Raw genomic sequence first — 16156 nt, forward strand, 5'->3', positions numbered from 1 at the left:
CTCAAAGCTCGGATCTTCAGCGTTCCTCGTTTGATAATTTTCCCAGTATACCTCGCTCCCCTCTTTTCGGTACCCCTCCTCAGGGTTGTTACCTGAGTCCGTGCTCAACTCCATTCCCAATTAGTAGTTTTAGTCATCACAATTAACAAGGAGCACCATGACCCAGGATAAAATGTAGCTGTTATTCAAAATAGCATATAAAACAATAACAACAGCAGCAACAAAGTTTGGAGTTGGTGGTCAGTCTCTGACCACCAACTCCAAACTTTGTTGCTGTTGTTATTATTTTAATATGCTATTTTGTATAAAGGCTATGTTTTATCCCGGGTCACTGTGCTTCTAGTTAATTGTGATGAATAAAACACATACATACATACACACATACAAATATCTCACAATATTATGATAATATGAGCGATGTTTAGTGCGGCCTCACTATCCATTGAATGTATGCATTTTTATTATGACCCTGGGGAGGTCTCCCTATGGGTGATGGGGGAAACCAGACATAGACTCCTTGCCCAGTGTGCTTAGAGGAATATGGCTGCACCTCACTGACAAGGCCCACAGAAGGCCGAAATATTGTCTGGGGTTGTCTTTCCTTGTTCAGAGGAGAATTGCCTAGTATTTCAGGCTGGAATGACCTGACTAGGCAGGATCAGACTGATATACTTCAGGAAAGTTTTCCTCTGTGAAAAGCACAACTGGGCTAAAAGAGTCTGCTCCTGGGTGGTAACCCTCCATAGAACAAGCTACTGAGCTGTTGTTCGTTCCTGGTAGAGCGCTTCGCTCTTTGTATGCGTTGAATGTATAGGGCGCGCTAAAGAGATGTTGGCTGCGTTAAATGTTCTCTGGTTATTTTGTTTTACCATGGACTTGTTATATCAGCTTGTGCCTAATCTTAATGTGGTACCATGATCTTGATAACACACCCTGCACTATCAATAGTGTTCTACTTGTAATGTAGGCCTTTGATAGCAAACTCTCTGTATTTCTGGATAGCAGAACAAGTCAAATACAGTGTAATTTTTTACTCTACCAATGCAAGTTTTATTCATTTCACACTAACTGTTTTGTTATATTAAACCAAGTCCAGCGGCACCACTGTTCTTCAATGAAAATGTATTTCATAAATATTCTTACTCATGGCCCAAAAAGTAGTCAATTTTTGTACATACAAGTTTATATCTTGCAGCGCCACAATAAATACCATACAAGCTATACCAAATATAGGCGGAATCTCCCAACCAGATTCCGGAGTGTTCAATAGAAAATAAATTGCATACTATTTGTTGGTTTGCACAGTGACCCACTAATAGTTACTCATAATCAGAACCATATTTTTTGCTGTTTAAAAGGAAAAGTTATCCTTCTGTTCCTAGAGCAGTTTAGCCTGTAAAATGTTTACTGATCTCTCTGTTCAGTTACAATAGTGCTCGCACCCACCCAGCTGTCTCACTGCACACATCCAACCTACCACCCTGCAGTGAATGGAAGCTGGATGTGTGCAGTCAGACAGCTGAGTAGGAGCAAGGACTCTTGTAATTGAATAGGGCGATCAGTAAACTTGTAAATTGGCTGAGCTGCCCCTGGCATAGGAGAAACAAATTGCTGTGGGCTTGGAGGGGGGCGGGGGAGGCTGCAAGGAGGCATATTTAAAGTTGATTTTTTTTTTAGATTAAAAGGCTGATCTGCATATTAATTATACAGCAATGATGGCTTTAATGCCATATAACACAGAAAAATAGGTAAAATAATTGTTTACTGTCCCTTTAAATAGACATACACTACAGAAAAAGGTTAAAAAAAATTCTTTCCCTTTAAATAAAAGCCATACACTACAGATGAAAAGGTTTTACAAATCATGTTTACTATCCCTTTAAATAAAGCCATACACTAAAGGAAAATAGGTTAAAAAAATGATTTAATGTCCCTTTAAATAAAGCCATAAACTACAGGGGGAAAAAAGGTTAAAATAAAAATCATGTTTACTGTCCGTCTGCATTTCAGCTTTGCAAACAAAATTCTTGTCTTGTGTAGCTATTTAAGTATTTTAATCATAAAAATTTGATAATTTTAATTAACTTTTAAGCTTGTGCCTAAAGAATATAAGGTCCATTTATTATTAAGAGATTTGCCCCCAGCTTATTGCTACTTCTATAGTCCGCTGCTTATCTCGAGTCTTTGAGTAATGGCCAGTTGCAAGCTCAGCAAGGTCGCTCAGTTTGGTTGTAGCAAACCCTGCAGTCATTATTGATCTAGTAGCTGCTGCATTTTGTGCAGGGAAACATAGTTACTTGATAAGGGGATGAAGATTCCCAGTGATTGCTGGGGACAACATTGCACTGTTGCATATGACAAGTCTACAGCACTTACATTGTACATTTGTAAACTGCTAATGTGTTGCATACGTAGCTCAGTTATTTATTACATAGGTAAGTTGTCTAAGGATCAAGGAATAGCTCAAACAAAGGGCAAAACAAGACTTTATCTGCATACTTATGATTGTTTGCAGGCTTCGTCTTTTCCGTATAATAAACACTATTGCTAGCGAATACATTCTACTTGGTCTATCATATCTGCTTTTATTTGTATCTACTTTGAAGCTTCAGTATTTATTTATGAGTTCTGTCTGGTACATAGAATAAACTTACCCTATGCCAAGAGTGTTTGAACTTCTTTACTGTGTTTTAGTCCAATTGCACTTTTGCATTGCATAATTTACATATAGTAGAGCAGTATAATAATCATTTTAAATAACGCAAAAAAAAAATAATCTTTAAACTTCTTGTTTGTTTTTCCTCATCAACATTTTATTTATACTTTTTTGTGTTTATTTTATGTTTTATTGTATGTTTCAGATATGGGATTGTAACACTGGTCAAACAGAGAAGGCATTTAATTGCCACACCGAGGCTGTTCTTTCATGTGATGTTTCTCCTGATGCTACAAAATTTTCATCTACCTCTGCCGATATGAGTGCCAAGGTATAATGCGCATGTGAATATTAACACTTGTTGCCAGATAGCTGTACTCCTGGCATTGCTGCAGCACTCTTTAGAATGCAAAGTGTTAACAGCCTTAGATTACGAGTTTTGTGTTAGAGGCTCTGTTAGGTTACGACACCTAGATTACGAGTTTTGCATTAGAGGCTCTGCGGTGCTAACGAGCAGTTTATGCTCACCGCTCACTTACAGACAGCGCTGGTATTACGGGTTTTTACAACCCAGACAAGAAGTAAGCGTTGAGCAAAATTTTGCTCCTTACCGCACTCCAATACCAGCGCTGCTTTCGTTAACGGTGAGCTGGTGTAACGTGCTCGTGCACGATTTCCCCATAGGAATCAATGGGGAGAGCCAGCTGAAAAAAAGTCTAACACCTGCCAAAAAGCAGCGTAAAACTCCTTAACGCAGCCCCATTGATTCCTATGGGGAAATACATTTTATGTCTACACCTAACACCCTAACATGAACCCTGAGTCTAAACACCCCTAATCTTACACTTATTAACCCCTAATCTGCCGCCCCCTACAACCTACATTTATATTATTAACCCCTAATCTGCCGTTCCGTACACCGCCACCACCTACATTATACTTATGAACCCCTAATCTGCTGCCCCCAACATCGCCGACACCTAAATTATATTTATTAACCCCTAATCTGCCGCCCCAATGTCGCCGCCACCTACCTAATCTCTAATCTGCTGCCCCCAACGTCGCCGCCACTATAATAAACATATTAACCCCTCAACCGCCGCACTCCCGCCTCGCAAACATTAGTTAAATATTATTAACCCCTAATCTGCCGTCCCCAACGTCGCCGCCACTATATAAAAGTTATTAACCCCTAAACCTAACACCCCCTAACTTAAATATAATTAAAATAAATATAAATAAAATTACTATAATTAACTAAATTATTCCTATTTAAAACTAAATACTTACCTATAAAATAAACCCTAAGCTAGCTACAATATAACTAATAGTTACATTGTATCTAGCTAAGGGTTTATTTTTATTTTACAGGCAAGTTTGTATTTATTTTAACTAGGTACAATCGTTATTAAATAGTTATTAACTATGTAATAACTACCTAGCTAAAATAAATACAAAAGTACTTGTAAAATAAAACCTAACCTAAGTTACAATTACACATAACACTACACTACAATTAAATTATTTCCCTAAATTAAATACAATTAAATACAATTAAATTATCTAAAGTACAAAAAAAACAAACACTAAATTACAGAAAATAATAAACAAATTACAAGATTTTTAAACTAATTACACCTAATCTAATCCCCCTAACAAAATAAAAAATCCCCCTAAAATAAAAAAAGCCCTACCCTACACTAAATTACAAATAGCCCTTAAAAGGGCCTTTTGCGGGGGCATTGCCCCAAAGTAATCAGCTCTTTTACCTGTAAAAAAAAAAAAAGTGCAAATCCCCCCCCCAACATTAAAACCCACCACCCACACAACCAACCCTACTCTAAAACCCACCCAATACCCCCTTAAAAAAACCAACACTAACCGCTTGAAGATCACCTTACCGGGAGAAGTCTTCATCCAAGCCAGGTGAAGTGGACCTCCAGACGGGCAGAAGTCTTCATCCAGACGGCATCTTTTATCTTCATCCATCCGGCGCGGAGCGGGTCCATCTTCAAGACATCCGACGCGGAGCATCCTCTTGTGACGACGGCTAAGACTGAATGAAGGTTCCTTTAAATGACGTCATCCAAGATGGCATCCCTTCAATTCCGATTGGCTGATAGAATTTTCAGCCAATAGAATGCAAGCTCAATCCTATTGGCTGATTGCATCAGCCAATAGGATTTTTTCTACCTTAATTCCAATTGGCTGATAGAATCAGCCAATCGGAATTGAAGGGATGCCATCTTGGATGACGTCATTTAAAGGAACCTTCATTCAGTCTTAGCTGTCGTCAGAAGAGGATGCTCCGCGTCGGATGTCTTGAAGATGGACTCGCTCCGCGCCGGATGGATGAAGATAAAAGTTGCCGTCTGGATGAAGACTTCTGCCCGTCTGGAGGTCCACTTCGCCCAGCTTGGATGAAGACTTCGGCCCTGTTGGATGAAGACTTCTCCCGGTAAGGTGATCTTCAAGGGGTTAGTGTTAGTTTTTTTTAAGGGGGTATTGGGTGGGTTTTAGAGTAGGGTTGGTTGTGTGGGTGGTGGGTTTTAATGTTGGGGGGGATTTGTACTTTTTTTTACAGGTAAAAGAGCTGATTACTTTGGGGCAATGGCCCACAAAAGGCCCTTTTAAGAAGGGCTATTTGTAATTTAGTGTAGGGTAGGGCTTTTTTTTATTTTGGGGGGACTTTTTTATTTTGTTAGGGGGATTAGATTAGGTGTAATTAGTTTTAAAAATCTTGTAATTTGTTTATTATTTTCTGTAATTTAGTGTTTTGTTTTTTTGTACTTTAGATAATTTAATTGTATTTAATTTAGGGAAATAATTTAATTGTAGTGTAGTGTTAGGTGTAATTGTAACTTAGGTTATGTTTTATTATACAGGTACTTTTGTATTTATTTTAACTAGGTAGTTATTAAATAGTTAATAACTATTGTACCTAGTTAAAATAAATACAAACTTGCATGTAAAATAAAAATAAACCCTAAGCTAGATACAATGTAACTATTAGTTATATTGTAGCTAACTTACGGTTTATTTTATAGGTATTTAGTTTTAAATAGGAATAATTTAGTTAATTATAGTAATTTTATTTATATTTATTTTAATTATATTTAAGTTAGGGGGTGTTAGGATTCCAGCAATACTAGAATTGTGGAGGTTTAATATGTTTAGATTATTCCCGGTTCATTATTTTTCATAAACTATAATCTAAACTGTAAATCTAAAAAAAAAAAAAAAAAAACTGAGAAGGATTCCAGCAATACTAGAATTGTGGAGGTTTAATATGTTTAGATTATTTAGCAGTAAAATGTAAGCTTTTATATAAAAGGTACCCTGTAGAATAGTTTCCTTGCATATTATACACAGCTGATGAGAATGAATAGCAGGATTGTCCAACCTAAGGCCTAGTGTCCCCAAAATAATTCATCCTCCACCCATGCATTTCATCCTCCACCCATGCATTTCATCTTGCTCTTGACTTCAAAGGATGCCGCAATACATTTTCAACACATACAAAGTTTCATCAACATTCCCATTCCTACGCTGTTTAAATCGATGTACGGTTTTCTTGTCATATGTGTGTGGTGTGGCACTTATCTTTCTGTAGAATTTCTGGCTTCCCTTTGGATTATACATAAGTAATTATTTTTTATTTAGTGTAACAGACATTTTAAAATCTGTTCACTGGCAATTTAATTTGAAAAGGTTGGTGGTGTATTTTATGTACAACTAGGCGATAAAGCCTGCCCAAAGGGCAGTCTATGGTTAAAAAATACAAACCCCCAGGTTAAATTTACAAAAAATAAAAAAAGTTAAATTACAGAAAAAAATAAACAAAGCTATCCAAATATAAAAAATGTAAACCTAAACTAATACCCCTATAAAAATAAAAACACCCCCAAATCTAATACTAAACTACCCACCCAACCATCCTCCCCAAAATAAAAAAACTAATACTAAAAAAACTTAAACTACCCATTGCCCCTTAAGGGGCATTTGTATGGGCATTGCCCTTAAAAGGGCATTCAGCTCTTTTACTGCCCTTAAAAGGCTCCGGCGTACACTGAAAATTGAATGCAAGGTACCGCATTCAATTTGGGGTAACTTACATTCCTTCTGGCTGAAATTTTGAAATCAGCCAATAGGATTAGAGCTACTTAAATCCTATTGGCTATTCAAATCAGCCAATAAGATTTCAGTAGCTCTCATCCTATTGGCTGATTTCAAAATTTCAGCCAATAGGAATGCAAAGTACCCCAATAAATATGGACGATCGCATGAAGAAGAGCCTCCACGCCGCTGAGGACCACCGCCGCTCAGGACCTGTGCATCGGGAAAGCCACCTCTGCTCCGTGCCGCCTTCGCTCCGGATGAAGATAGAAGATGATGGAGCCGCCTGGAAGAAGACCCTTTCTGCCGGACTTCAGGAATGGTGAATTTGGGGCTTAATTTTAGGATTTTTTTGTATGTTTGTATTTGTTTTTGTAAGATTAAGGATTTAATGGGCTGTAAAAGAGCTGAATGCCCTTTTACAGGCATTGTCCATACAAATGCCCCTTTAGGGGCAATGGGTAGTTTAGTTTTTATTAGTGTTGGGGGTTTTTTTGGGGGGGGTTACTGTTAGGGGGGACTTAATATTTTTTTAAACGTAAAAGAGCTGTTTAACTTAACCCTACAAAAGGCCCTTTTAAGGGCTATTGGTAGTTTAGATTAGGGAGTGTTTTTATTTTGGGGGGCTTTTTTATTTTTATAGGGATTAGGTTTAATTTTTTTTATTTTTGATTATTTTGTTTATTTTTTTCTGTAATTTTTTATTTTTTGTAATTTTAGATTAAAAAAATTGTAATTTAATGTTAGGTTTTATTTAAGTGTAACTTAGTATTGGGATTAATTTAGGGGGTGTTAGGTTAGGGGCTTAGTAATTAAATTAGTTATTTGCGTTGTGGGGGGTTGGCGGTTTAGGGGTTAATAAGGTTTTTTGCGATGTGGGGGTTTGCGGTTTAGGTGTTTGTTAATACTTTGTGCAGGAGGTTAGGTTTTTTTTGTTATACTTTGTGCGTGCGGTTACGTGTTTTTTATTTATTTCTCGCGAGTGGTTACGTGTTTTTTTTCGTTATTTTGTGTGGGAGGTTGCAGGGTTTTTTAATTTTCTTTTTAAAGCTTCGGGTTTGCCTATGCTGCATCCAGGGGGATTCCAAAAATGGCAGGGTGGTGAAAGAATCCACCACAGGTGGATTCTTTCACCACCCTGCCATTTTCGGAATCCACCAGGATGCAGCTTCGCTGCATTCAGGTGGATTCTTTTGTCTGCACGCGCAGCCAGCATTCTTTTGGCTGCCTCGTGCAGCCAACATTCCTTTGAGAATGCGTGCGCAACTGGCGACGCCGACTGACGCGTTACAAACCGGATTATAGTATAGATATGAATATGTATATTAAATTAGAATCATAGATTTTTGTTTGCATGTAAGACGCAGAAGGCCCATCAAGTATTACTGAAGTTTAAAGGGACAGTCTACACCAGAATGTTTGTTTAAAAAGATAGATAATCCCTTTATTACCCATTCCCTAGTTTTGCACAACCAACACAGTTATATAAATACACTTTTTACCTCTGTGATTATCTTGTATCTAATCCTCTGCAAACTGCCCCCTATTTTAGCCAATCAGAGCTGGCTCACCTGAACTCCACGTGCGTGAGCACAGTGTTATCTATGTGACGCACATGAACTAACACCCTCTAGTGGTGAAAAACTGTCAAAATGCCCTGAGAAAAGAGGCAGCCTTCAAGGGCTTAGAAATTAGCATATGAACCTCCTAGGTTTAGTTTTCAACTAAGAATACCAAGAGAACAAAGCAAAATTGGTGATAAAAGTAAATTTGAAAATTGTTTAAAATTACATTGTCTATCTGAATCATGAAAGTTTATTTTGGACTAGACTGTCCCTTTAAGCACAATTAATTATAAGGATAACCTTGTGTATATCTTAGGCATTCCTGCATTGCCTTGCAGAACTAGTCCTTTTTGCCTCTATTGGAGGTATATTCCATGAAGCAACCACCCTACCTTTCTGTTAAGAAGTGCTTCCACAAATCACTTATAAACCTACTAAAGTCAAACTTAAGATCAAGACCCCATGTTCGGATGTTGCTCTTTTTGTGAGAAAAACGTTTAGCCTCAGCTTTATTAAATCTCTTAATATACCACGCACACACTTACTGGGACCTAGTTGAAGATATGTGGTGAGGCAATGACTAGAGGCAGATATGTACTTCACCCAATCACCATCTAGCTTCCACTAGTGCAGTGCTGTTCTTGAGCCTACCTTTACAACAAAGGATACCAAGAGAACAAAGTAAATTTAAAAACAGACGTATATTGAAAAGTCTCTGCAAATGGCACGTTCTATCTGAACAATGAAAGTTTAATTTTGACTTTCGTATCCTTTAATTTACAGCACTTTAAATATTTGATGTTGAGGTTAAAAACATCTAAATCTTCAGTTTGCTATTGTTTAAGTAATTTAGTTCTGAAACAATGAAGAATGGTTAAATACAAACACAAAGTCCTGTATAAATTACATTCTTTTTTTATTGCTGATAGTGCCAGGCTCTTGATAGCCTAATTTTTTCCCTTGATTATTTTTTAAGAATGCATTAAAATTATTACTTTTTATTTTCATAAGAGCTTAAAACATCAATGAAATTATTTATCTGTTCAGTAACCAAATAATACTAGTAACCTTTTAGTACTCTTGACACTAACATACTTGTATTTTACTTCAATGCTTATACATGAAATGCGTTGTTCTTCCATTAGATATGGAGCTTTGATGAACCCTTGCCTCTCCATGAGTTAAACGGTCACCAGAGCTGTGTACGATGTTGCAGTTTTTCATTGGATAACAAGTATTTAGCAACGGGAGATGACAATGGTGAAGTTATGGTATGATTTTGATATGAAATATGTAGCATGTACACAATGTGAATTTAGGGTCATTGTACTTAAAAAACCCATAAAATTAATACATATTTTTATATCATTTGCTTCACCAAATATTTTAGCACCATATGCTTCACCATATGTTTTAGCGACATTAGAGGAGTATTGTTACCACAGATAATACATTGTAACCTTTCCTTACACTCGGCAAGAGCCGCACACATATACTGTATACAATTTGTAATTATCTCTATGCTGTATAGCGCTATCCCTCACTTCTTCTATTTATGATAGTGGCTAGCCTTGTCTACAGACTAAATCTTAGACTAACTCCTCCAAATAAGGCCAGTTATTGGTATAGTTTAGCTATTTGCTTTAACCCCTTAAGGACCACCGCACTTTTCCATTTTCTGACCGTTTGGGACCAAGGCTATTTTTACATTTCTGCTGTGTTTGTGTTTAGCTGTAATTTTCCTCTTTTTTGTTTACTGTGCCCACACATATTATATACCGTTTTTCTCGCCATTAAATGGACTTTCTAAAGATACCATTATTTTCATCATATCTTATCATTTATTATAACAAAAATTATAAAATATGATGAAAAAATTGAAAGAAACACACTTTTTCTAACTTTGAGCCCCAAAATCTGTTACACATCTACAACAACCAAAAAAACACCCATGCTAAATAGTTTCTAAATTTTGTCCTGAGTTTAGAAATACCCAATGTTTACACGTTCTTTGCTTTTTTTTTTGTAAGTTATAGGGGGTTAAAATATTATTCTATAGCAACGCAATAGAAATGTCTTGTAATTTACTGTCCATTTAAATGTGGTCGATAAATTATGAGCAATTTTTGTGAAGATTTTTGAATATACGCTCTGTAGACCAAGAAATGTCGTCTTGCACATCAAGATTTTAATTTTTAAACTTTTTTGGCAATTATAAGTCTGCTAATTGCAGCTGTGCAAAACACTTCTAAAATTCCAGGAAGTGAAGAGGTTAATCTGTTAGCTAGTAACATTAATTTTTATTGTAGTGTAGGGATTAGCCTCCCTTCTGACACCTCCTATTCCCTGATCCCTACTATAACCTTCACAAACAGCTCTCTGCCCTCCCCCCAACATGCGCCTCTATGCTGGACGTAGGTACTACATCAACACAGTATGCTGGGCAAAGTATTGTATTATGTAGTACCTACATCCATTTGAGCAAGGTGTTAAACTAATCATGTGCATACGTTTTGGTTTGCATTGTTGGAGCTAGTTTTCATAAGAGCATACTGATGTAGGCTGTGTAGCGTACACATGTCTTGAGCACTGTATGTGTAACATTGTTACAAACACTGTCATATATTGCATTTTTTTTACCATGTATAACTAACCATTTTATAGAAAATTACATTTTGAGTTTACTATCTCTTAAGCTGGTTTACAGAAAGAAATACAGTATATGTTTTTCTCTCTCTATACTTCCCATCTCTATTTATCTCTCTCTCTCTTTCCTCCTCTCTCTCTTTTCTTTCCCCTTTCTCTCCTCTCCCTCTTTCTTTTTCACGCTCTCTCTCTCCTTTCTTTCATACTCTCTCCTCTATTGCATCTGAATCATGAAAGTAAAATTTTGACTTTAACTACTAACCAAGCTAATGTCAGATTAAAATGACATTTTTCAACATCTAAAGCACAGTCTGACTGTCTATATCCTCACATAATACTTACTGTTGTTTAGATTTGGAGCGTGCAGACTGGGGAGCTTCTCACACAGTGCCGTGAACTGTATGCAGATAAGGAAGATCTGCTCCATGCTGGCTGGGTGACCGGTGTACTCTTCTCTCCCGACAGTAAAATAATTGTATCCTCTGGAGCATGCGTCAAAGTAAGTTACATGAAATATTGTACACAATAAGTTTATGGTTACGGTGCATCTGCAAGTGTGGGCATTATAGAAATTGCTCACATTATTACATTAACAGGCACAAATTACAAAACTGAATCATCAATTTGTTTTCTCAAATTTTTACTTTATACTTATTTTGCAAACTCATTTTATCCAGTTTTTTTAACCACAGGTTTTGTATTGTGTACATATGTCCTAAAATAAAATACTATGTCCTGTTCAAACCCAGTTTTATTTGGAGTAATTTGTGATCTTTTGTGTTTTCTTATGTCTGTTTGTTCTTTCCTTTCAGTGGTGGAATGTTGACACTGGAGACTGCAAACAAACGTTCTACACAAATGGCACAAATCTTAAATCGATACGTTCATGTTCTACTTTTAGAACTTTTGTAACCATTGATAATCTAGGGATTCTGTATGTACTGCAGCTGGTGGAATGACAATAATGCACAGTATGCATTAAATATGCTGCACCATTAGGTTCTTTTGATAATCTACCTTTTGTACCAGGAAGCCAACTGAGAGTAAAGCTACAGGGAACTCGGCTCAGTGCTGCTCTCAGATACAGCATGCAGCGTTTTTTAATTGCCACTTGGTGATAGGTGGAGCCGCGTAAGACTGAATTTTGTTTCTAATCATTGTATTCTCCTTGTGTTATCATTAACTCACGGTATATTACCTTAAAGCAGCAAAACAAGAACAGAAAATACAAACCAGACTTTGAAACTTGAATCTTTGCCAATTGAGGTTTGGTGCCATTTGTATTTGTTTTACTGGCTGTTGCCTGCAAACGTATCAGTATTTACATTACAATGATGTGCTTACAATGTATAGTTAATCACCGCTTAGGAAGACAAAGCTATGTATAAAGGTACTTTACCTATTAACCAGATACTGGTGCTTTATAGGATAGGCTGCGTCAGATGCATTTTGTGTATAAAATGTCATATCATTTGTATTGTCGCTATCCTTGTCAGTATATGGAAACATCAACAGGATCTGATTAAAGGGACACTAAACAGATTGTTATTAAAACAAATGAACATCTTGTTTGCTGCAGTTGGTTTTTAAGTAACCAAATTCTACCCACCACTTGTCTTATTTGGAGATGCCAATCCAAGCATGTTTCTGGAAAAGGCAAGACGCCAATCACAGACATTATGCTAGTAAAAGCTTTTTTTGCCGTTTTTATCTATTAAAGCAAAGTATATAAAGATGTGCAGCAGGGTTCGCCTTGAGAAGTCATTTACAGTTATGAGAATTACAGAGGTAAAAAATACATATTGAGAGTACATTGCAGAATTATTATTTTTTTTTACTATGCATAAGTAAAAAATGTATAGTAAAATCTCACTATTTTATGTCTCTTTAAGTGCAGCACTTAATCACGCTCAGTCTTATTAAGTGACACAAACCCATTTACATATTTACAATGACAAATGACACTGAAATTAGAAACACAAAGCTAGGATTTTACTTTATTAAAATATTTTTCATAGCCTTTTTTTTTAATGTGTCTGCTGACTAGCTCTGATGTCTGCTGGCATTGGGATCTATAACAGAATTGGGAAGCTACTTGATTTCAAAGTGACCTGCAGTTTCCATTGGATCCAATGATACAAGTCAGGGGTGTAGGGTGGGTCAGGGGTGTAACTGGGCCCCAGGGTGAAGGTTGTGGCAGGGCCCCCATTTTAACAGAGCTGTTTCTGGTTGTTTGCAAAAGCTGAGCTGGAAACCACTTAGTAGAAAGAGGAGCTGCCTCTCTGTGACTGTGAGACGTCCATCCTACTGGTTAGTCTGCAGCAGCGGTTATGCACTTGCACAGGCTTCCTGTATAAATATGGTGACTGGTTTTGCTGTACAATACTGAGATTGACACCTTGGAAATCCAGCTATTATATTGTAAAAGCAAATCCAGACACTTTCCTTAAACATTCAGCTTTTTTCACAGGGGACACACAGAGGGGACAGGCTTCCCTGTAGTAATGCCACTTATGATTGCACAGCCACATGGGCCCCCTGGGAGTGTGTGCCCAGTATCGATTGAGACCCTTATAGTTAGGCCCCTGATGCAAGTGTTTAAATGCACTGTAAATGGGGAAAGCTTACTTCTAGTGAGTTATTTTATATATATATATATATATATATATATATATATATATATATATGATAATGTTAATGTAAAATGTATATCTATACCTATAAATCTATAGGAACAGATATACAGGTGTGTATATATATATATATATATATGTATATATATATATATATGCACGCACACAATAAAAACTACATTATCCTGTATGTGAAGAACATTAGAATGTTAATTATTCATAACTGCTCTCAGGTTAACAGGTTTTTCTTCTGCGCTCTCCATTGATTCCTTTAGGGAAAATACATTAAAGTAGTCGCAATATTTGGTTAGCGCACGTCGGGTTTCAGTCATGCTCAAACTTTTAACTTGTAATAGGCGCGCTACCCAACATGCGCGCAAAGTTTACTCTCGAGCAAAATCGCTAAATAGCGCCCCACTTGTAATCTGGCCCATAGTGTTTTATTAATCATACAACTGTCCTACATTTTCGTTTTAATATCCTGTTTTTTTTATGTTACATTAAGTGCTGACAGAATGTTATTTAACTAATTTCATTGTAAAAAATGATTTGTTCATTTATACATTGTTTGCTTTTCTTATGAATTCTGTCGCTAACATAAAGATAATAATTTCACTGTTACAAAAAATGATTTATACATTTGTTTGCTTTTCTAATGAATTCTGTCGCTAACATAAAGATACGCAGAAATTACGAAGGTTGCCTTCTACTTTGGATATTTAGTGTAGTAGGTACACTGCTTAGGCATATAGAATTTTGCAAATTTTTTTTTATATGATATGTAATAAACCCATCTTCTTTCAAAATTATAATTATATCAGTGTTTTCTACATATTATCTTTTTCTGCAGGATGAGCCAGTCTGATGTTATTTGTGATCATTTAGAATTACAAAGAAAATGTGAACAGTCTATGCCAATGTTCCTTTTAATTAATAATGCCTACACTTTGTAATGCATATATTAGCTATAAATGTCTATTTTTCATTTTCTCTGTTTTAAGATCATAACATGAGATGTGTACATTATATACATATACCTTGGTTTTTCCATTTTTTCAATATTTGGATTGATGTTTGTTATGAGTCTCAAAACCATATACGTGTTTAGACTGTGTATCCTGATCACATTTATACTTCTTTTTTTTTTTTAAACAGTTCATACAAAGCTACTTAGCGCTTTGATTTAAAAAAGTAACAATTTCTTGTGCAGAAATAGCATGCGTGTGGCATGATGTTAAAGGGACAGTCTACACCTTAGTCATCTTAAAGTCTTACCTTAGATTAAGCTGCAAATAGCCTCCTGCACCTTTTCTATATCATGCAGCAGGAACAGTGAAAAAGTTATTTTAAAATTAATATTGTTTCTGGGCATTTTAAAATGACTGTCAATCTCCGCCCACTGATAACATCACAATCTGGGCTGCATCTAGGCACTCTGCTAAATAGCATTGACAGTCTGTTGAATCCAACTAGTGAGCCTTTTGTGATTGGACACCATATGCAACCCAGATTGCAATGTCATCGGTGGGCGGAGGTAAGCAGCCATTTCAAAGTGGCCAAAAAAAATATTCATTTTTAAAATAAACTTTTTACCATTCTGCTGCATAATATAGAAAAGTGCAGGAGGCTATTTGCAGCTTAATCTAAGGTAAGACTTTCAGATGACTAAGGTATAGACTGTCCCTTTAAACTTCTATACAAAATTCAAAGTAATGTTTTTATAGAATGAGAAATTACTTTGGCATACTTTCAGCCCAGTTCTTCATGTTAAACCTTAGTATCAACACTTTATACCATGTACCTGTGAAATAAGTTTCACTGCAAAGGTTTCCAAGAAACAAAATGTTTTTTATTTATCTGAATAATATGTATCATAACTGTGAAGGTCAAATTGCAGATCTGTCAACAGCAATTTGTAAAGTCAACTAAATAAATACCATTTTTCTATGCTTTTTAAAAAATAAAAAATAAATAAAAAAAATGTTTGCATATTTTGAAATAAATAAAAATTGAAGAGTATCATTGCTGTGAACTCTGCTTGTGAATTTATTAATAGAATATTTCTTCCAAATGCAGGTGTTGTAAGCATTGTTTTAATTTTACAATCTGCTAAGTCTCTGTCTGGGTGTAAATGGACAGAGCAGTAATGCTTATTTATTTACTTAAAGCTGCACTTCTAGCCCTCTGTTGTGAGCTTATCGTGGGTATTTAAAAAGGGAATGTATTCCATTCATATTATATAAATACTAACGTACAGTTCTGCAGACTCTTGATCCATCCCTCTATGAACATTAAACCCAATTTTTTTTCTTTTGTGATTCAGACATGATTGTAAACCGTTTTCCAATTTACTTCTATTAACAAATTTACTTCATTCTCTTGGTATCCTTAGTTAAAAAGCATACCTAGGTAGGCTCAGGAGCAGCAATGCATTAGTGGGAGCTAGCTGCACATAAATGCCTCTTGTCATTGGTTCACCAGAAGTGTTCATCTGGCTCCCAATAGTGCATAGCTGCTCTTTCAAAAAGGATACCAAGGGA

At 36.1% G+C, this 16156-nt stretch overlaps 1 protein-coding gene across 1 annotated transcript in view; it reads left to right on the forward strand.

Moving 5' to 3' along the window:
* Positions 1-15635, forward strand: part of LOC128662948 (apoptotic protease-activating factor 1) — a 257549-nt gene extending 241914 nt beyond the window's left edge. The window contains exons 8-11 of the mRNA XM_053717011.1: positions 2862-2987; positions 9483-9608; positions 11336-11482; positions 11796-15635. Coding sequence (XP_053572986.1) covers positions 2862-2987; positions 9483-9608; positions 11336-11482; positions 11796-11942 — 546 coding nt within the window. The 3' untranslated portion in view covers positions 11943-15635. The remainder of the gene's footprint in view (positions 1-2861; positions 2988-9482; positions 9609-11335; positions 11483-11795) is intronic.
* The last annotated feature ends 521 nt before the right edge of the window (positions 15636-16156 follow it).

Source organism: Bombina bombina, chromosome 6, assembly GCF_027579735.1.
Source record: "Bombina bombina isolate aBomBom1 chromosome 6, aBomBom1.pri, whole genome shotgun sequence".
NCBI classification, from domain to species: Eukaryota; Metazoa; Chordata; class Amphibia; order Anura; family Bombinatoridae; genus Bombina; species Bombina bombina.